General features: G+C 38.0%; 1 protein-coding gene across 5 annotated transcripts in view; it reads left to right on the forward strand.

Annotated features, from left to right (window-relative positions):
• Positions 1-23,393, forward strand: part of LOC101244609 (uncharacterized) — a 62,086-nt gene that overhangs the window by 8,998 nt on the left and 29,695 nt on the right. For all 5 annotated transcript variants that reach the window (XM_019215658.3, XM_019215659.3, XM_010327444.4 and 2 more), the window contains exons 11-13: positions 275-355; positions 1,169-1,221; positions 16,119-16,188. In XM_019215658.3, the coding sequence (XP_019071203.1) occupies positions 275-355; positions 1,169-1,221; positions 16,119-16,188 (204 nt within the window). The remainder of the gene's footprint in view (positions 1-274; positions 356-1,168; positions 1,222-16,118; positions 16,189-23,393) is intronic.

The following is a 23,393-nucleotide window of genomic DNA, read 5'->3' on the forward strand; positions in this document are numbered from 1 at the left end:
GTGACGTGTTAGTACACAAACTATGAGTACTTGTATTTCTTTCTTTAGTTATCTACTCCACGTTACTATTAAGACACTTTTTCTCCTCATTCTCTAGTTTCACAGAGGGCATGCTTACTTTATCTAATGCCAAATTTATTAACAAATCTCTTGATCTTTTAGTCTTGCTTGATTTGATATATTTTCTTATTTATCTGTTATTTCTGATTGGCAACTTTATTTCCTATTTATGAGAATCTTGCACCACTAAACTAGTCAATCCTCTTTTGGGCAGGTATTTCTCAGCATGTTGGTGAGAGTTATATCTCTAGACTTACCATTGTGGCATCGCATTCTTGTTCTTGAAATCTTGAGGGTATTTTCGAAATCTTCTTAATTTTTAGAATTATTCTTCTGTAGTTATTGCTTCCAACCTTTACATCGAATCTACGAAGTAGTCAAGTGAATACTAAGGGGCCGTTTGGTAGAGTGCATTAGCAAAAATAGTACATACATTAATTTTGTGTATTAATTTCTTGTTTGGTATACTTTTTCATGCTATGCATTAGTTATACAATCTATTGTATATTGATGAGTGTATTACTAATACCATGGATTTCTAGGTTAGGTATTAGTAATGCAAAAAAGGATTTAATACATGCATTAAAATGGTTAAAGACACAATTACCCCGCAAAAATACATGCATTAGCATGAATACTAAGGGGCCGTTTGGTAGAGTGCATTAGCAAAATAGTGCATGCATTAATTTTGTGTATTAGTAATCCCTTGTTTGGTACACTTTTTCATGCTATGCATAACTAATAATTAGTTATACACTCTATTGTGTATTGAGGAATGTATTACTAATACCATGAATTTCTAGGTATTAGTAATGCAAAGAAGGGATGTAATACATGCATTAGCATGATTAAAGACACAATTACCCGTCAAAAACACTTTTACATTTTTTCCACCATAATTGTGGAGGATAACTTTGTAAATAAATATTTTTATACAATGCCTACTATTTTTAATACACCAAACCACACAGTGCATAAGAGATAATCTATGTATAACTAATGCAAAAGCATTACTAATACACTTTATTGAGCATTATTTTTATACACTCTGCCAAACGACCCCTAACTTTTTCTAATCTAATTTATAATAACTTTGCTTATTTGACAGGGTTTTTGTGTGGAAGCACGCACTATGCGAATTCTTTTCCTTAATTTTGACATGTAAGCTTCCTTAACTTATGATGATTGGATTTTTCTTTGTCGATAATTTTTTGGATGGAACATAGTTTTTGCAAATAATTTTTTTTGGATGAAACCTACTTTATGCCGATATATGATCTTGTTCTTCACCCCTTAGGTTGTGAAATTATGTGAACTTCTTGTGTTTTTTGGGTACTTGTTAAGTATGCAGGATGTGGGGATGTGTGGGAACACTAGTAGAGATAAGTTAAGGTACAAAGATATATGACACAAAATGTCGGAAGCGAGTCTGAGATGGTTCGGGCATGTAAAGAGGAGCACAAATGAGGAGGTGCGAGAGGTTGAGAGTGATTGGTCTAAGGAGAGGTAAAGGTAGATCGAGGAAGAATTCAAGAGGGTGATTAGATATGACATGATGCATCTTCAAATTTCTTGGACATGACCTTAGATAAGAAAGCATGAGGGTTGAGGATTAGGGTAAAGGGTTAGTAGGTAGTTATGCGATTTCTCTCTTTCCCATGGGAGAACAGGGTTCTAGGTTAAAGCACCTTGTCTGCTCCCTCTTCCACTTATCAACATCATTATTGTTATTGTATTATATATTACTCTAATTCTTCAATTGTATTACTACTGTATTTGACCATTGAAATGTTGAATTTGATCCACCTTATCCATTTGTCTTTATCACCTTCCTCAATTTGGTATTGGATAAGACCAATTCAACTAGTCAAAAGCCTTCTCTTTATCAAGCTTTGCACATAATGCTTGGGTCCTCATATTTTAGTCGCCAATTCAGACCCTCATTAGCCACTCCTCATTGGTTGGCATATCGTCTCTAAGCTCTATTACTTTGGGTATCAAGGCAATGAAAGAAGAATGTTTCATCAAGTGACATTGCTGATAGAAATGATTGAGTGCCCCCATCACCCTAGGCTTGATGTACTCCCCATGTTTTGTTGGAAAAAAATCATAGTGAAATGATGATAATATAGGCCTCGAGTACAAGAATCAACAAAGTTATGGATGATCTCCTGATAGTAGAACAAGCTACTAAGGAAAGGTTATTGGAACAAGGAGGTCTTTGGAAAGCTTAATACAAGAATCAACAAAGCTATGGATGATCTTCTAATAGATATTGTCTCAAATTAAAGAGAACTCATAGCAGAAGCAGGGGAAACTTCCTGTAGCCAAAAATCTAGGTGTTTGTGGTTGAAGGAAGGAGATAGAAACACTAAGTACTTCCAAAGGCTACCAACTCTCATAGGAGGTACGTACAATCACATTGACATGTTATAGGTTGGTGATAACTTGATTGAAAGGAAAGAGCAGGTGAAAAAGTAATCTTGATTTCTATCAAGATTTATATGCGGAAAATGAACCCAGAGTCCCATAACTTCTTTGGAGGGCTTAGGTGGCCTAAGCATAGACGAAAAAATACTCTGGAACAAACTTTCGAAGAAGAAGAGATTTTGAATACTATCAGTTTTGTGCTTCACCCAGGGCCAGATGGTTTCTCAATGGCTTTTTACCAAGTGTCGGAATATTATCAAGCTGGATATTTTGGGTACCCTAAAATTACTTTCACAGTAATTGGCACGTCGTGAAATCCATCCATGCTTCTTCATTGCGCTTGTCCCTTAAAAGAAAGGTGCAATAGAACTTAAAGATTTCAGGCCTATTAGAAATAGAACTTAAAGATTTCAGGCCTATTAGCCTTTTGGTAGTATTTACAAGATTCTGACCAAAGTGCTTATTGAAAGGATTAGAAAGGTGATTAGAGGTCTCGTCTTCAGTTTTCGGTATACCTTTGTACAAGGAAGGCAAATTTTTGATGCAACTCATATTGCCAGTGATGTTTTGGACCGGAAGAAAGAAGTCGTACCTCTGGTCTTCTTTTTAATCTCGACATAGAATAAGCTTTTGATAAGCTAAACTGTTCATTCATTCTCTCAATCCTAAGGCAGATGGGGTTTTGGAGAAAGGTGGATTAGATGGATCAAATATAGCATCTCCACTGTAAAGTATTCTATAGTGGTAAATATTAGTCACGTGGGATTTTTCTCTCTCAAGAGAGGCATTAGGCAAGCTGATCCCTTATCACCTTTCTTATTTATTCTGGCTATGGAGGGGTTAAGTAGGATGTTAGAAAAGGCCAAGCAATTACATTAGCTAGGAGGATTTATGGTGGGAAATGGTTCGGGTCTAACAGTTTCTATATCACATCTCTTGTTTGCTGACAACACACTAATCTTCTATGAAGTTGGGAAATCCCAAGTGCAGTACCTTATCCTCACTTCTATGCTTTTTGAACCCATGTAAGGTCTCCACATTAACATGTCTAAAAGTATTACCTACCCTGCTAATGAGGTCCCTAACTTGGAGAATTTGGCTGACATCATGTGTTGCTCAATTGGATCTTCTCTCACTACCTATTTGGGGATACCATTGGGTTCTAGATACTAATCAGTTGGGGCTTGGATGGTATTGTGGAAAAGTTCGAAAGACGATTAACTTCCTGGCAGCAATAATCTCTCATAAGGGGCAAGGGAAACTCATCAATGGTGTCTTGGATAGTCTTTCCACCTATTTTATGCCCCTCTTCCCATGCCAGCTAATGTGCAAAATATCCTGACAAGATTAGGACTTCCTCTGAGAAGGTAATAGTAAGCATTAGAAATTCCACCTTGTGAAATGGGCCAAATTCACCATGCCAAAGCAGTTTGGAGGCTTAGAGATTAAAGACCTAGTGTTACATAACAGGTGTATGCTAATGAAGTGGCACTGGACGTACAATTAGGAGACAACTGTTCTATGGAAGGGGGTGATCTATGCAAAATTTGGTAGCACGTCACTGTTGCTCTAATGAAGTCACTGTTCCTTATGGTACCGAGGTCTAGAAAGCTATAAGGAACTTGTGGGAGGTCTTCTACAACAATGCTACTCTCAAGGTGGGAAGTGAGGAGAACGTCTAGTTTTGGAAAGACACTTGACTGGGAAACGTCCCTCTTATGAACAGGTATTTACAAGAATATTTCAGATTGCCTCCAATCCAGGCTCAACCATCTCTAAGTGTTGGGAAGATATTGTTTGGGATGTGTATGGGGGAGAAATCTAAATGGCTCAACCATCTCTCGGTGTTGGGAAGATAATGTTTGGAATGTGACTGTGGGAGAAATCTAAATGACTGGGAGTTGGAAGAATTTATGGTCCTCATTGCCTCCATCCAGACCAACTCAGTCCACAGGCAAAGCAGGGATACACTCAGTTGGGGGGAAGTAAAAGGGATGGCTCCTATCAGGTCAAAGAAAGCTACTTACATCCAAGCTCAAGAAAGACAGTTAATGATCTGTGGCCCTGGAAACTTATATGGAGAACTAAGACGCCTCGAAAGTCATATTTCAGCTGGGTCAGTCTTAATAGTTCTTGCTTAACACATGATAATTTTATGAGGAGGAAGTTTCGTTTAGCCAAAAGATGCTACATGTGCTCATGCAACCCAAATCTATCAATCACCTGTTTCTTCATTGCACTGTTGCCACAGGCCTTTGGAACATATTCTTTTCTCTCTTTGGCCTGGCTTGGGCCATGCCTGTCTCTTTGAGAGAGGCTTTTGTGTGTTGAGTTCCTAGGAAGTCCATAAAAAAGATCTGGTCTTTGGTTCTTGCTTGTATTTTGTGTTGCTTATAGATAGAGAGGAACAATGGTATTTTGATGGCATCCCAACTCCCATTTCCTCTCTTAAGGCTAGTTGTTTGATTAATCTTTTTAGTTGGGTCAACCACTCCTCTGTTATTACTGTTGAATCTTTCCTAGAATTTATTAGTTCATAGATCTATGTTGATAGTTGTGATAGCTTTTTTTGCCTTCCTGGGAGCTGATTATCTCTTTGTAATGCTTGCATCTTGTGGATGCTTTTTGCTAATGATATCCTTCTTATTTCATTAGAAAAAATAATAATAAAAAAATCTAGTCTTGGAGTCTTATCTGGAGCACATGATCGTATAGCAGTATCCACTTCCTCTTCCTTGAGGGCTTTCTCTAACATCTCAGACACTTTGGCTACTTCATCAAAGTCGGCATTACGTCTCCACACTTCATTCTCAATTTGCAAATTCTGAGAGTTATTAATAATCTCATCTTAGATGTATACCTTGTCTTCTATTATTTTATTTTCCTCTTTAAGCTTGTCAATGTTGTTGAATCTTCTATGTGAATTGGCTATTGATGGAAGGTACTTTATGTTTCTATTCCTATCTTTCTACCATTGACTTCTTTATTTTTTTTTCCATGACATTTAGCTTTGGCTAGTTCCTTGAACTCCACTTTTGGACTAAAAATCTATTGCTTTTTAGACTGAATTGGAATTCTACTTTCTCTAGCCTCGTCTAGTACTACAAGTTCCTCTATTGGTCCGTTTCTTTTTTTTTTTGACAACGGTAACAATTTGGTGTATTAATCTTCAGCACTAAAGGCTGGGGTCCATATTTACATCATGGAGCTACATACAGTTGCGTGTACTTAAAACAAAGCTAAACTGGATCCTACTGCTCCGTTTCTTCTTACTTCCAACTTGCTTTAGACATCCTTGTTCAAATTGGAGTTGTCTTTTTTCAGGTTCCTTAATTTTTTCTTGAGATAAGGTAAATGTTTTGTTAATCACAAAAGCCCATCATCCAGAGGATTTGTGGGAGAGGATTATAGTCCAAAAGGACACCGGGATGAGCCAAAGCAGAAAACCCAAAAAAAAAACAGTACACTTCTCCTATGAAATCTACCAGATCTTCTATGTCCTCCATTAGTTTCTGTTTACACCAAAAATATAAGAGACTAAGGCAGTTCATCTTGATTTCTTGTATTTGATTGCTTTTATCTTCAAAATGCCTTGAGTTCATCTCCTTCCCCACAATCCACCATATACATGCTGGGATGTATTGTCACCAGTCCTCTTCAGCCCCTCTTTATTTTTGAGAAGGTTAACTAGTATTATAAACAAAGGAGTACACCAATAGTGTGCTCCTACATAAAAAAGTATGAAGGAACAACCCAAAATATGCTGATGACACCCTGATATTTTGTGATGTAGAGAGCTGCCAACCAAAGTATTTAAGAATCATCTTGATATTGTTCGAAGCCATCTCAGGGTTACACATCAACTGGGGAAAAGTTTAATTTACCCCGTTAATAAGGTGCCCAACATAAATGCATTAGCAAATATCCTGGGGGAAAGATAGAACTTTCCAGTGTACCTTAGCATGTCCTTGGTGGATAAGAGCAAGTCAAAAGGCATATGTAACAATGTTAAGCTAGTGAATTGGAAAAGCAAATATTTGTCTCTAGGTTGAAGAGTTACTCTCAACAGTGTGTTGGATGCCATGCCTACATACATGATATTAGTTTTCCCAATAATGTGATTGACAGAATGGATAACAATGGATGCTATCTGGAGAATTTTTTTGTTTCAAGGGAACTGTCATCCTAATGAGCACAAATATCATCTTGTAAAGTGGGATGAAGTCATTCAAAGCAAAAAAGTAGGGGGTCTGGGATTAAGGAACCTAAAATTGCAGAATCAAAACCTTCTGATGAAATGGCTGTGGAGATTTGCATCATAGGAACAAGGAACAAGCACTGTGGAAGGAGACGACCAAGGTTAGGTTTGGAATGAAGAACAAGTGGACCTACATGCCCACACAACCTTATGAGACTGGAGTATGGAGGTCTATCAGAAGTCCGTGGATCAAATTTGCAAAAAACTGTAAAATCAAGGTGGGAAATGGTGGAAAAACACTACTTTGAGAAGATGTGTGGGCTGGGCAAATAACTTTGAAGAACAAGTATCCTGACTTGTTTAACCTGAGCCTTCAAAAGGTATCCACAATTAGAGAAATGAGAGACAATCAAGGGTGGGATCTCAGGTTTAGGTCCTAAACTTAAGGAGACGCTTGAACGGCTAACAAAGTGGTTGAACTACTCAATACTCCGGAGCAATACACAGATTCAACTCCCAATGAGGACAATCTATTTTGGCCACCAGACAAACAAGGCAGATTTTTAGTGGGTTCAACTTACAAGAGATCACAGAGATCGGTCTCTCAGAGTAGTGGCTGGCCCCGGAAGATGATCTGGGGCAAGGTACCCTTCAAGGTTGCATGTTTCACTTGGCTACTAGCCAAACAGACCACACTCACCCAGGACAACCTTATGAAAAGAGGGAATTTTCTCCAGGTTCTCTTTTTGTGAATGTGAGATTGAGACAATAAATTATCTCTTTCTACATCGTAGAGAGATTGTGAAGTTATCGCATATTTTCATCAATTTAAGAGGCATAAGATGGACTATGCCAAGGAGCATCAAAAAGGCTCTAGCTTGCTTGCTGGAATAGCGATGGGAATCAGTCGGTACACAGGGAGATGAAGATTGTCTCAGCCTGCCTTTGGTGGACTATATGGATGGAAAGGAACCAAAGATGTTTTGAAAGCAAGAGTTGCTCTCTGCAGAAACTGAAGATGAACCGTCTAGTCCTTTTTTTTTGGTGTAAACACGACTATCCTCAAGAAGAAGAGGATATTCCTAGTACTTTAGATTATTTACGAAGCTTAGTAGGGACACCTCTCCCTATGTAATTTTGCGGAATACTTTTCTGAGTATTCCTTTTGTTCATAATACAAGTTATCTTCTTCTTCAAGAAAAAAACTATCACCTATATCCCTTATAAATTGGCTAAAAATAGGGTAATGTCCCCTATATCCTTAGGTACAGAGTGGATACACCAAAAGTAAAAGGTGAATGCTCTTGTTCTCAAAACATCTCTGATTTCTCACCTTCCAAATTGTGATTTCTCTCTTTCCAAATTGTAACCAGATGCAAGGGGCAATATCCGATCTCTCCTTATGTCCTGACTGAACTATTCCAGCATGCTAGTACTTCTGCAATATGCATTGGCATGACCCATCCAATACCCCTCAGATTAATGAACCATTGCCATAATTTTTCAGTCACTTTACAATGCACTTAACAATGCAGAAAAAAATGATTTATGGTCTCTATTTCAGCTTCACAAAAAAACATCTCGAGCAGAACTGCCTTCCCCTTTTCATAAGGTTGTCTAGAGTCAGAACTGCTTGATTTGCAACTAGCCAAGTGAAGCAGTCCACCTTATGAGGTATCTTCCCTTTCTGGATCATCTTCCATGGCAACCATTCCTTGGTTTCAGTTGAGATATCCAACAGCTTGTAGGCTGCTTTCACCTTGAATTTGCTATCTTTGTTCAACTTCCGTAGCAATTTGTCTTCCGCAAAATTGGACTTATAGCTTGTTCCAAGGTATTGTAGAACCGAATCATTCTCCAGTTCCAATCATTGAGGAATCTTCTGAAGGACAAATTCCAACCTTGTACATTTTTGACCTCTGAGCTAGTTTTTGTTGATTGAGGTTGTAGATGTCTGGAAACTGTTCTGTTCTAGGTGTTTCTCTACCCATACATCATTCCAGAACATGGTCTTTCTTCGATTACCCACTTTGATCACAGAATTACCCCACACTTTTGGCCACTGATTTCTGATAGTCGTCCATAGTCCCCTTTCATAAGGAGTTTTTACTTACCGAGTAGTTCATGGTCCTTCTATACCATATCTTGCAATGATGATTTCCTTCCATAGGCCCTTCTTATCTGCCTTATCCCCTATCCCCTGCACACCAGAACACATAGTTTTTAATCTCCTATTCTTCAAATCGGGCTTGTAGAGCTGCATTATCATCTTCATCGATCGCGGATTGACGGGTTGAATTGAGGTCTCCAGATTTCTGTCTCAGTGTAAAGTTTTTGGTCGAAAGTAACAACTTCATCACTTGTGTCAGCTGCTTCAGGCACATTGGAACCAGTGATGATCAGTTTATCAATGTTGTTATACCTCTTGTTATCGTTAATAGTTAATAGTTCTAAACATTGAATCTATGTCCCCTTCTTTGAGCCACAGGGCTCTAGATCTTTGCCTCCAAGCCACTTCCTCTCTCATGGCATTTTCTTCCAACTCCATTGTTAATACTGCTCTTAAATAGGACTCATCATTTGATAGGATTCTCTGATCTTGTATCAGGTCCAATTGAGTTAGCTGGTTAAGGATGCTTTGTTTTTGCATACCTAGGTTGCTATGTACTGTTTTACTCAATTCTTTCAACTTGACTTTCACTAACCTCAACTTGTAAGCTAAAATATAATTCGGTCTTCCCACATAAGTTACATATTCCACTATTCTTGAACTCTCTCTTTAATGTCTTGAGTTTGCAGCCACCAATTCTCAAACTTAAAATAAGAGGTTGATCCCTCCCAATTACCACATTCCAACAATAGTGGATTGTGGTCGAAAGTTACTCTAGGTAAGATTGATTGTTTGATCTTTCTAAAGGCTACTTCCCATTCCTCAAATATAAGAAATCTGTCTAATCTTGTCGCACTATCATATCTATCCCCTTTCCTCCATGTGAACCTACCACCTACAAGACAAGAGTGTCTTGCAGTTCCATGTCCGCTATAACTTGTTGAATCTGCTGCAGATTTTCTCCTCAAATGGAGATCTTACTACGTTTAAGTCCCCAGCCACCACCTAAGGTCCATTAATTAGACCCCTCACTGCCCCCAGGCCCCAACTCTCCCTGTACTTCTCTTTCTTCGGCATAGACACTTGAAAAATGCCCTCCCAAATCTTGTGCTTTCCTTGTGAACTTACAAGTGATGTTGTAAGCCCCTACTTCTCATACTTCACCCTCCCATATGCTACTATCCCATAAAGTAATAATACCACCTCTTATTCCCTGTGCCTCTAGTTGTGCATATTTCACCTTCTTATTTGCCCACAAATCTTTTACAATCCCACTTATATCTCCACTGATTTTTGTCTCCGGGAAACAATACACATCTGCCCTGCATGTATTCATCATGTTTTTGATTTGCAGCCTCTTACTTGGGTCATCGAGGCCCCTTACATTCCATGAGACTATGTTAACCTTCATTAAGATCATCTATAAAGCATCCCCCATCCCCCCACTCCTTGTACCATAGCTCACAAAATTGCTCTTTGGTTCCAAATTCTTAACTTTCGGGACCTTTCCTGCAGGAGTTATAGGAGCTATTGCTTCCACTCCCTTCTCAGTAATTTGTCTTTTTACTATCGATTGCCATAAAAAGAGGTTCAAAGCCACCTCTTCGCATCTAATGAAATGTACCCCAAGTTCTTTGCTGAGTCTGATTATGTTTTGTTGGACCATGAAGAAATTTCATTCTCCATTGATGTATCAGTTCCATGCTCATTAGAGTTTAGTGGTAAAATATCTTCAATTGTGCCGTCCATGTCGCTTGCTGTTTGTATCTCTTGATCTGTTCTTTCCTCTATTTGGAGAATGGATATATCGTCGATCATCACTTAGGTTCGGGACAAACTCGAGATTGTTTCCCTCGTCTCCCAATTCAAATGGAGTTAGGGCACCTTCTCTACCTTGTTCCATTAGAATTGCTTCTATTTCATCACCTAAAGGCTCATAAAATCTTTCACCGTCACTAGGCGTCTTTTTTTTATTAGAGCTGCATCTTCAATCATTGCTTTTCGGCTCTCCTGGTCTATGTTGGACTTGTTTGAAACTCTCGTATCTTGATTTCCTAGTTTCTCATATCTGTTATTTGTTGTTATACGGGATAGGTTTGCTTGTATCTCAATGTTAACTATGTCAAGACCTTGGGCTGCATTATTCTTCTGTTGTTGCCTTTTTGGGCCTGAAAAATTTGGGCCCAAATTTTTCTCTCTCTTAAGCTGGCCTGCTACAGCTGATAAAGGCTCTTTTCCTTTTCTGTTTGCCTCACGTGTAGAGTCAAGTGATCTCCAATTCAAATTTTCGCCAGCTGTTGATGTACTCATGTGGTGATCTGACTCATCCACAAATTTTAACACTTGAAGGGGAAAGAAACCCTTCTTGCCCATCGGTCCATGATGTTGTTCCTCTCTCCTCGTCGCCTCCGTTGAAAAGTCACCGACGCTTCACACTAGATCGACACGGTATACACAAAACCCTCAGTGGTGACTTCAATTTCCTTTGGAACCATCATCCTATCACCCTTCACCTTGATGCGTGCCCGACGCATGTGATTTTTGAGGGTTGTTTCCGCCTCTGCTTCGATGAAACCCCCTACTATTCTCCAATAAGCTTGAAGACTTTATGGGACCATTGATTTAGGGGTTAACCAAACACTCTTATCCACACCTAGTCTCTCACTACAACTTCCGGCCAACAACCTGTGATTGAACTCCACCACTCTAGGTTCAGATGCATCTTCTTCTTGGCCCATGTTCCTGTGAAGCCACTTTCGTGTGTAGCTCGAACATGAAGTGCCCGTCGTTCATGGAGAAAACACTAATTCCTATGGCTGACTCCCAAGTGTTGCAAACCCACCTTACGTCATTGAGGATTGGTATCTCTTGAAGTATGCTCTGGAATTTACCAACAATACATCTCTTGAGGAGATCTGTCTCCGATATGGTCTTACATTCACCTCAATTAGGCAGTCACTTTCTACCAGTATGTGCGCCATTTTCGTGGATTCCGTCGTCCATTTGTTGTTCCTTATTGTCTCTTTAAAAGATACTTTTAAAAAGATACTCTAGTGCATTCCCTTTGTTAGATTGTGTTTTCTGCTATGTTGTAGGCTCATAGGTAAATTTCACTATTTTTTGAGCAATGTTTCCTCAACTCGTGTTGTAAGATGATTCTGGTGTAATGATGACCGCCTTATTTTGTCCTTGAATAGCCACAAAATTGATATATCTGCCATTTTCGTTGTACTTAAGGGTGCAAAAGAGATTTGAGTACAAGTCCTTTACTTTCCATCTTTTGACAAAATCCCCTTAGACCTTCGACGCCTCAATAAATACTGAAATCAGCCATCTCAGGATTTCAATGCTAATCTTCACTCTCCTCATTTGCTTCCTGCTACGTTCAGTCCACTCGTACCATGTTTTAACTCCTTTACATATGGTGATTCCATAAGACTTGAAACCTGCATATAAACAACGGTGTTTCCCCCCATTGACATGATTCTGACCAAGGTTGCCAGAAAAGGCTCCCCCGGATGTGATGAAGTACAACTTTATGTTGAAAGTTGGCTAACCTCAATGTTAGCATCCTTTTTGTCTACCAATGGTCTACACATGGAATATTTGAGGAAATTCGGAAGTAGAATTCTTCAGTTATAAGTTATTTATTTTTTATTTTCTGTCCAGCAGTGTTTGTTGTAGATTATTACAACTTTTTAGTTATTTATTTTTCCTATTTCTAGGTAGCAGTTTTTGTGGCAAGGAGGTTATTCCTACACTTCCTCATTCAGCTGTAGTAGGCAATGGACAATTTTTTTTCTTGTTTCAGTCTTGTATTTAATGTATTTGAATTCAGTGAAATGTTAAGCAGAAAATTACTAAGTCTTTTAGTACTTCAAACTCAAGAGATTGCAGGTTCTCTCTGACGAACCAGCACCATAGGTAGAAAAAAGAAAACTTCAGATTTTATATTGCAACATCCCGTAACTAGATCTCTAACAAGGGACCATAACAACTTGGTATCAGAGACGAGAGACGGGAGTTATGTTTGACCAAATTCAACATCAACTAGCAAGATTAGTGACTTTGTTCCAAGAAGAACGTGCAACCAATTTAGCCAGACATGAAGCAACAAATACTCGCTTAGATGCACTCACACAAGATTTAGTAAATTATAAGGTTGGTTCTGATTCAACAGATCACAATCGTGGTTGGAAGGGGAAAAATAAAGTCATTGGAGGGTCAGGATCAGAAGCAAGAGGAAGTTTAATCATTCGTCGACATAGAAAACTCGATTTCCCACGATTTAATGGCCAAGAGGACCCTTTGGGATGGTCGAACAAATGTGAACACTTCTTTCGACACCAACAAACTGTGGAAGAAGAAAAAGTTAGACTTGCTTCTTTTCATTGGAGGGCAATGCAGAACTTTGGTTTCTGCAATTAGAGACAGATCTGCCTCAATTGTCTTGGGACAACTTCAAACGTCATTGTAATCTTCGTTTTGGGCCACCAATCAGAAGTCAAAAATTGGGAGAATTACGCCAGATCGGGTCTGTGGCAGATTACCATGAATCATTTGAGCTGTTAATTTCGCGGGCGGGTACACTTACGCAATCACAAAAAATTGAACTTTATATTAGCTGTCTTACTGATGATGTAACAATTGAGGTTGAGTTGCATAATTCTCTAAATTTGGCTACAACGATGAGTTTATCCCGATTTTGTGAACGCAAGGAACAACCCATTTTTTCAAAGTGTTAGATGCTTGCAAATCAAAGACCGTAGATTTCTCACCTCAACATGTCAGATTTGAAATGGAGGAAAGGCAACTTAAGGGACTCTGTTTTAACTGTGATGAACCATTCGCTAGAGGTCATCAGTGCAAGAAGTTATTTGGATTGACTCTATATACAATAAGGAAGAGTTTGCTGGAAAGGAGGGAAATACTAATTTCCACACTTAGCGCTTGAGGACAAGCGCGATTTGAAGGAGGAGAGTAATGTTATTACTCCTAAGTTGTCCAATAGTTACAACAATAATTTCTTTTTAATAGTAGTTAATTTTCAGTAATAGTGCAATTATTTTCATGTGATGGTGCAATTTTTCGTTTCAGTTAAGTTAGGAAGTCATCCTAGTTTCTAGGGGTAGTTATTTTATAAGTTGTTGTATTTAAACTAATATGTGTTTGAGATTTTGGATTGACTCTATATACGATGAGGAAGAATTTGTTGGAAAACGGGGAAGTAATTATACTTTCCACACTTGGCGCTTGGAGGGCAAACGCGATCTGAAGAGGAGAGTAATGTTAGCACCCTTTTAGTCTACCAATGGTCTACACATGGAATGTTTAAGGAAATTCGGAAGTAGAATTCTTCAGCTTATATTTTTTATTTCTGTCCAGTAGTGTTTGTATTATTACAACTTTTTAGTTATTTATTTTCCTAATTTCTATGTAGCAGTTGTTGCAGTAAGGAGGTTATTCCTCCACTTTCACATTCAGTTTTAGTATGCAGTAGACAATTATTTTCCTTGTTTTAGTGTTGTATTTAATGTATTTGAATTTAGTGTAATGTTAAACAGAAAATTACTAAGTCTTTCAGTATTTCAAACTCAAGAGATTGCAGGTTCTCTCTAATGAACCAACACCATAGGTAGAAAAAAATGAACTTCAAATTTTATCTTGCAACGTCCCGTTCCTCAACAAGGGACCATAACACTCTTGTAGTAAGGAGGTTAAAACAGTAATTCCATTCCACTAGTAGTTTAATTTTCTGTAATAGTACAATTATTTTCATGTAATAGTGTATTTTTTCATTTCAGTTAAGTTAGGAAGTCATGTCCTAGTTTCTAGGGGTAGTTATTTTATAAGTGATGTATTTAAACTATTGTGTGTCTAAGGAATGAAAAAGCAAAAAATTACCAAGTCTTTGAGTACTTCAAACTCAAGAGATTGCAGGTTCTCCCTAATGAACCAGCGCCATAGGTAGAAAACATAGAACTTCAAATTTTATCTTGCAACGCCTGTAACTAGATCCTTAACAAGGGACCATAACACTCAAAAACAACACTTTAAGGCTAAAATATCAATTACTTTGGGCGGAAAGGAGTAGCATATTGCTAACTTCGAAAATACCAATATAAGGCTAAAACATCTCTTTTGCCCACACCTTTCCAATTGTTCAGTATCTCAAGAGTTGATTCAGGTCCCTTAATTTCTTAACAAGTGTGACATCTGTATTACTACCTACCATATAATTTTGCCACCTTCCTTTCACCATGTCAATGAACCCTTCTTGTTGCAGCCACATATTTTCAAACTTGAAGTGAGAATGTGTTGTATCCCAATCTCCACACTCTAGTTGTGATTTGAAATAGGTCTGTCCTTGACCATGTACATTGTGCCTTATGCTGAGGTAATCAATGAGCTTAAGGTCTGTAATTGTTTCTGAGAATTTCTCATAGTTTACTCATAGTTTACATGCACCAGTTGAGGGAGTGTTAGAATCCTTATAAGTATTCTACAACGTATGTATATGCTAAGTAACTTAATTTACTCCTATTGTTATTGGGTTCCTTTCCTTTTCTGAACATGTAAAACATTATTATGTAATCAATCCCCAATAGCTTGAGGGAGTAATCAAGCCAAGCTCTCTCATATTTTCCCTTCAGTTTCACAATATAAATGACATTTTGCCCAACTCCTCAAATCCACTTCACTATGCTTGCTTCTCCTCTCTCTTCTACAGAAAGCCAAATCCAACTCCTCCTATCTAAAGACCCCACAATAATTTGGAAAGTAGGCTGCTCACTGGGGAAAAAAGAGGAATTAGATTGTTTCATACATCTATATTTGTGGAGATTGTGGATATCAAAGTTGCAAGGAAACTGCTAAACATGTCATCTGGGTTTCATCTTCTACGATGGCATGGAGGTGATCACTACGTGTAATACCAAGAAGCTGCTCCTGCCACTTCTGAAGATTCTTAATTGGTCTCAAGGAATGTTGTACCTTAGAGTTAGCAACTGCGTAGTTCACTTTACTTGCTGTGAAATTTATGTTATGAAGGGAAGTTTGACGCTATACATAGTCTAACATACATATGCATAGCTTATCTCTGTGGTGTAAGCAAAAAGCTATATTTGAAGTGAACATTTATTAGGATTCTTATACTATTGCATGCCAAATTTAGATTGTGTACAAGTTCTATAATACTATGCACTTATATGGTGCTAGCCTCCATTATTAATACAATTGATTTTGCCTGTCTATTAAGTTACCATGTTCCTCTATTCTTCAGCTCTTTTTTATATATTGCATGTATTTGATTGTATGCAGGCATCCGAAGAACACAAATGTGGTTGAGAGTATGGTAAAAGCTCTTGCTCGTGTCGTTTCGAGTATCCAGGTCTACAATATGGGCTCTACTCTTCACTTTATTCCTAATCCATTTTTATTTACCTGTTTTATCTTTTCTAATTCCACTATCCTTATAAATAAAAAGAATAATGGTTTGATTCTACAAGTGCAAATTTGTGGTATTTGTTTCTGTAATGTTGTTGTGTCTTCCTCTTAAATTTGGCAATAGGCCTAACAATCTCTTCCCGAGCTTATTTTAATTTTACAAGTAATATGCGAGAGAGAAAATTGATTCTTGAGAGAGACTCCTACTTCTTTCTAGAAGCTAGGAAGCTCAAGATTCATCCTTACAAGGAGATTCTTTTTGCTCCAGCTCTGGCTTTGGATGGGGAGTGTAGAAGACTGAAGGGAGAACATGAACTGAGGTTCACACTATTTATGAGACATATCTTAGACAGGAAAGCTTTCCCTTAGATGTGCTTGGTGGGAAGGTTCGAGAAGAAATTACTTCGCCAGATTCGGTAGCGTCTTGGGCAATGAAGGTCTGGGATGTCAACGCATGGATCAAAGTGTCCTCTGTGGGAGACTCTTTACTCAACGTTCTTATTCAGTTTTCCTAGTGAGAGTTGGCCTGTGCACAAATCGGTTCAACTCAAATTTTTGAGCCGAATCAAAGCAATTCAGAAATACAATTTAGATTATACAATTTGAATTTGATTTACAAATTCAATTATAAATCTATGGTTTTCTTAGTGCGGATATGATTGGATGTATTTACAGTACCAACAGACCCAGAAACTGAATTGTGTAAACGCCGTTTAAAGATACTAGTACCAAAACATGTGGTTAAACATTTCTGGGAACCCCTTGATAGCAAGAAGTGTTTATTAATCATACATAGGATTATCTATTTTGAGAAGGGCAGTAGGGAAGTGTGTAGAAATATATACTGTGTGCCTCAATAAAATATGCTGTTATGCTTGTAAGCTTGGAGTAGCACAAGTTCTCAAACTCTTGTTTTGCCATTTATATGCTATTATGTTTGCAAGTTTGTGATTCTTTTTTTGGTTAATATCTTGGTTACTTGAGGCTGCAATTTTAAAGATTTCATTACCTTTGATAGTGTTTTCTGCAAAATTTTAATGAAAATAGTTGTTTGTTTAGATTTTGAGACCTGCAAAGCAATTTCCCAGAAGTTATATTTACAAAAAAGAAAAGAAATCACAGACTTCTACCAGAAGCTATATTCTGAAAAAAAGAAATCATAGACTTCTACCAGAAGCTATATTCTAAAATTGAGACATGGAGACGCTCTGGTGGCTGTAGGGAAGGGCACATAATCTCTGAAGAAGACAATAGGATGCTACAGGGGGAATTTGAGAACCACGAGATATGGGACTGTGTAAAGCTTTGTGCTGGAGACAAAGCTCCTGGTCCTGATGGTTACACCATGACCTTCCGTGTCCACTGTTGGGAGGCCGTGGGGAGGAAGTCATTGCTGCAGTGAAAAATTTCCGTGAGAGATTTTTCTTTGAGAAATTCTTCAACTCCGCCTATGTGGCTTAAATTCCCAAAAAGATGGGTGCAAAAAACTCACAGATTTTAGACCTATTAGCTTAATTGGTAGTGTGTATAAGATAATCTCCAAGGTGCTAACTGAGAGGCTTAAAAAGGTTATGAACAAGCTAGTGGACACACAACACTTGCTTTCATTAAAGGAAGACAGAACATGGATGCTATTTTAATGACTAATGAATGTTTGGATTCTCGGATTAGAAGCAAGGTGCCAGGCATTTTATGCAAGCTGGACATTCAGAAAGCATATGACCATCTCATTTGGAATTTTTTGCTGGAGACCTTATCCAAAAGAGGTTTTGATGGTAGATGGATGAGATGGATAAAGTTTTGTATCAATACTGCGAATTATTCTATTCTCATCAATGGCTCCCCTACATGTTTCTTCTCCTCATAGAGAGGCTTAAGACAGGGAGACCCCCTGTCTCCGTTCTTATTCATTGTAGCTATGGAGGGACTTAATGATATCTTGAAGATTGCTCAAGAGAAACTATGGTTGAGGGGCTTCAGAGTATCAAATAAGGTGGGTTTTAACATGGAGATCACACACTTACAATATGCTGATGATACTCTGGTTTTCTGTGATGCCAACAGAAACCAACTGGTGACCCTCAGAGTTGTATTTTTGCTATTTGAAGCCATATCAAGACTCCATATTAATTGGGAAAAAAGGTTCCTATACCCAGTGAATGAGGTCACCAGTCTGACCTCTCTGGCTGTTACACTTGGGGGGAGGACTGGTGAATTACCAAGTGTATATTTGGGCATGCCACTAGGAGCAAAAAGCAAGTCCTTAGGTATCTGAAATGAGGTGGTCGAGAAGCGTGAAAGAAGATTGGTCAACTGGAAGAGCCAATATCTCTCCCTTGGCGGGAGACTCACTCTCATCAATAGTGTTCTCAATTCAATGCCTACTACCTACATGAATGCCTATATTTCCTATTCCAGATGGGGTCATTGACAGACTTGATGCAATAAGAAGGAATTTTCTATGGGAAGGAAATAGTGACACTAAGAAATTCCACTTGGTTAAGTGGGATGAATTGATTGGGAGCAAACAAAAAGGAGGTCTTGGGGTAAGAAATTTGAAGATTCAGAACCAAAGCCTTATGATGAAATGGCTATGGAGACTGGCATCTTGTGAACAAGCACTATGGAAAGACCTTATCAAACCGAAGTATGAAATGGAGGATCGCTGGTCTACCAAAATGATCACTAATACTTATGGAACTAGCAAGGGCCATCAGAAACCTTTGGCCAAAACCAAGAGAAAATTGCAGCATTAGAATAGGAAATGACATGAAGGTCTCCTTCCGGGAGGACAGCTGGTTAGAACAAGACTCTTTAAAAACCCTCTTCCGAGATATCTACATTCTGAACCAACAACAAAAAGACACTGGCAAAAAGTTTGGTCAAATCAGGGATGGAATCTGAGTTTTAGAAGGCCCCTAAATGATGGGAGATCCAGAGACTAGTAGATTTCTTTGGAATCCTTGAGAAATTCAAAGGAACCTCTACATCCCAAGATGGATTGTTTTGGGATCATAGCTACAACGAAAATTTAGTGTGAAGGAAGATTATAAATAGTTCAACTCTTTCACCAATCAGGTTACTGGCTGGCCATGGAAACTTATCAGGAAAGTTAAAATACGTCCCAAGTTTCCTGCTTTACTTGGCTACTAGCAAAGCAAGCTGTTTTGACTCAGGAAAACCTCATGAAAAGGGGTATCCAACTGAGTCCTAGGTGTTTCCTGTGTGGAGAAGAGGCTGAAACAATCAATCACCTCTTTCTTCACTGTGGGATCAGTAATATTTTGTGGAGCATTTTCATCAATTCGAAGGGCCTACTATGGGTAATGCCAAGAAATATTGTCCAGGCTGTGAAGATATGAAGTAGCTTCACCTACATTTTTGGTCATAAAGAAAGATGAAAGATCATCCCCACCTGTATTTGGTGGTCTGTGTGGAAAGAGAGGAACCTCAGATGCTTCCAGAACAAAAGTAATAACAGCATCCAGAAGATGAAGATGAATTGCTTGTTTTATTTCAATTTTGGTGTAAACAGGAGTATATGGAAGATCTGGAATCAGTAATGAATGCTTTCGGCACCTTGTAATTTTTGTTATTCAGGATTGAAGATCTTCCTGATATTCTCCTTTTATTTGTAATTAGTAAATCTGTAACAAGTTGTGGCAGGTTTGATTTTTTGGAATATGATACAAGACTGTTACCTTCTAAAAAAAAACAATTTCTGTAACCGAATCGAAATAATAAAAACATGAATCGAATTGGTTTGGAGTGGATTGAGTCAGGATGATAGTTCTAGAAACTCGAAAATTGAAATTTCAAACCAACGATAGCCAAAACCAAGCCGAACGAATTTGTGCACATGCCTAAGTGAAAGTGAGTCTAGCCGTCTTAAAGGTGGGTGAGAGATGGTTCGATGACAATTTTAACTTTATAGATGGTCTGAGGCAGAAACTCTGGAACTCTACAGAAAGAGAGAAGTAACTGGGGTGGTGATTGTCATATGACTACCTTTACATCTTTGGTGTTATGAGCTCTTGAGTGTGGGGCTTTTGAGGTGAATTGCAATCGTACTGATGTTTCTAGAGTTAAGAGCTTGGTGAGTAAGGGTGGGAGAATACCGGTGTCTATAGAGGGGGGGGGGGATTTTTAGGAGGAGGTTGGAAGAAACTCACATAAGGGAGTTAGCAACTCATCCACCAAAAGGTATGGAGGACACACAGATAATGGATAGGGGATAAAGAGTCGATGCACAGTTTGAATTTGATAAAGGTAGGGCACAAAAGAGAGTGGGGAAAATCACTACCCTTAGATTAGTGAACTGGTGTTGAGATGCAATTTAAAACAATTCACTAATAGATCTAGATCGATTAACTCTCTTTAGAAAAACCAAACCGGCTGGTTTGGCTACAACAGAAATCAATGACAACGTGGAGGTTATCAGTGGAGTTTCCAGGATTAACTTCAACTCTAAAAAAAAAAATAAAGGCAAGAAGAAGAGAAGAAATATTGGCTGCTTGAAAGATGATTTTTCACTGAAGTGAAATGGTGTTAAAATACAGAAAAAATGTAACAACTAGAGCCTATGTCTAAGCACCTACTTTGCACATGATTCCATGATAAATGAACTCCTAAAAATAACAACTAACTCCTAAAAACAACAACTAACTTAAACTGTTGAAGATGGCTAAAAAGCTGGAGAAAATCCATTAATTTCTATTGACTAGTTACTGCAGTAATGGAGGCAATTAATCAACACTTCACCTTGCTTCAGTTGCTGCGAATTCCAAGTCTTTCTTTGAGGCGAATCTGCTTCTTAGCAACGCTTTTGTAAAAATATCTGCCAGTTGAAGATCCGTCTTGCAATAATTTAACCCAACAAATCCTTCTTTCTGCGCGTCTCGGAGAAAGAATACTTTGATATTGAAATGCTTGGTTTTTCCATGAAAAACTGGATAATTTGAGATAGCAATAGCTGCTTGATTATCCACAAACACCTCTGTGCAATTTTCTTGCTTTAAATTCATATCAAGTAGCACTTTTCTAAGCCATAGGGCTTGATTTGTAGACACTGTTGCTGCAATGAATTCAACTTCAGCCGTTGATTGTGTAACAGTCTCTTGCTTCTTAGAACACCCAGAAAATGCCCCTCATCCAAGATTAAACAATAACCAAAAGTACTTTTTGTCAGTTTTGCTGAATGCCTATCAAAGTGATAGTCTTTCCATTATATATAGAGAATAAATATTAAAAATTCCTAAAGAGCCGTTATTCCTATCCTAAATATCAGCTATTCTATCTCTACAAATCTGTCATTCAATCCCTCTAAATCTGCTTTGCTATCCCCCAAATCAGCCATTCTATCACAATATTTATTCCTTTGATTCTACAACAAATCTATATAATCATGCTAATTTATATCACTATATAATTATATTAATATATACAATTGTTTAGATGTCCATCATGCTAACACTTTTCATGTCACCGGAAGAGACACCCTAGTCACTATTGGAGTACCCCTGCAACACATGCTTTTGATTTACATAACTTGATTGCAAAATTCAATATTCCTTCAACATATTTTATAACCCTTTTTATCTGCTCTAAAATGAGTGTCAGTTGCACAATTATTGAATCTTGATAGAGGACTTACTACATATAAAATGAGACATTCAACCAAGCTCCTGTAAAGAGCCTCATCCACTTTTTCAGCTTTATCATTTTTGCTCAACTTCTCCTCTGTCACATTGTAGTTGTCTCTTTGCAATTTTCCATTCTGAGCTTTTTCCAAATGTCTTTAGCATATTTCTTTTGACAAAGGCATTTTCTAGAACCAGTTGCACCAAATGCTCATCAGTCCTGCTGTACCAAGCACTGGGGCTTTAGTCCATACAACGTTCTTTTTGAGCTGATACACTTCATCTTCATGCCCTTTGACTGAAAATCCTTCAGGTTTCTCAACATAAATTATCCCCTCAAGAAAGCCATTCAAGACTGCAGATTTAACGTTTAACTGAAACACTTTCCAACCTTTTGCGCAATTATAGACAACAATAATGTAATGGTTTCTAGTCAGCAACAGGAGCAAGGAAATAATTGCTTCAAACCTTTGAGGGACTGTTAAAGGAATTTTTTGAACCGATCTTGAATCAGGAAATTCAGAGCCAAGTATACTTACATTGTTGGCAATGTAGAGTAATTTGTCAGAATACTCTGAATCCTGAATCCTTTATCTTCTGAAGTTCAAATTCTCTTATCAGGTTGAGAATACACATTGCTTTGATCCATTCATCTCCGTCATATTCTTTCTTTAGGAAATTCCAAACCTCAAATGCTGATTTCATTGTCATAATCCTGACAAAGATTTCAAATGAGACTGCAGCAAATAACGTTGCGCTAGCCTTTGATTTTCTTGTTTTCTTCTCCTTGTGCTTCCTTATCTGCGCCATGGTTTGATTTGCAGGCAAAGGAGGAACTCCGTAGTCCTCCTCAACAGCTTCCCACAAATCATTTGCCTCCATATGTGCCATTCTTGCTGCCCAGACATGATAGCATTCACCTTTGAAGACATGTGGTGCAAGTGCAGTGAGAGGAGTTTCTGAATCCATATAAGAAAAAATGGAGAAGGAAAATGAGTTTCACAAAGTTACCATTATCAAAAAAATAAAATAAAAATGAGTTCCACTCAGTTATAGGTCCCTCAAGAAGAGAGCTCTGATACCACTTTTGCCGGAGGTTTTAGGCTTAACATCAACTATTAGAACAGAATTAAAGGAAAGAAGAAGAGAAGACTATTTGCTGCTGGAAAGATAATTTTTCATTGAACTGAAATTTTGTTTAAATACAGGAAAAATGCAACAACTAGAACTTATATCTAAGCAACTACTTTGCACATGATTTCACGGTAATTAAACTCCTAAAAACAGCAACTAACTTAAACTGCTGAAGATGGCTAAAAAGCTGGAGAAAATCCAACAACTTCTAGACTAGTTACTGCAGTAACTGAGGCAATTAATCAACAATAATAATCAACGGCACAATGCTCATCCTAATAAAGAGCTAATGCGCAAGCTAGCAAAAGACGATGATTTCTCCTGTTTTGGGGTTTCAGAAACACAAGCACAACACAGTCCGAAGAGGATTGAAGAG

The sequence above is a fragment of the Solanum lycopersicum genome, chromosome 9 (assembly GCF_036512215.1).
Source record: "Solanum lycopersicum chromosome 9, SLM_r2.1".
Lineage (NCBI taxonomy): Eukaryota > Viridiplantae > Streptophyta > Magnoliopsida > Solanales > Solanaceae > Solanum > Solanum lycopersicum.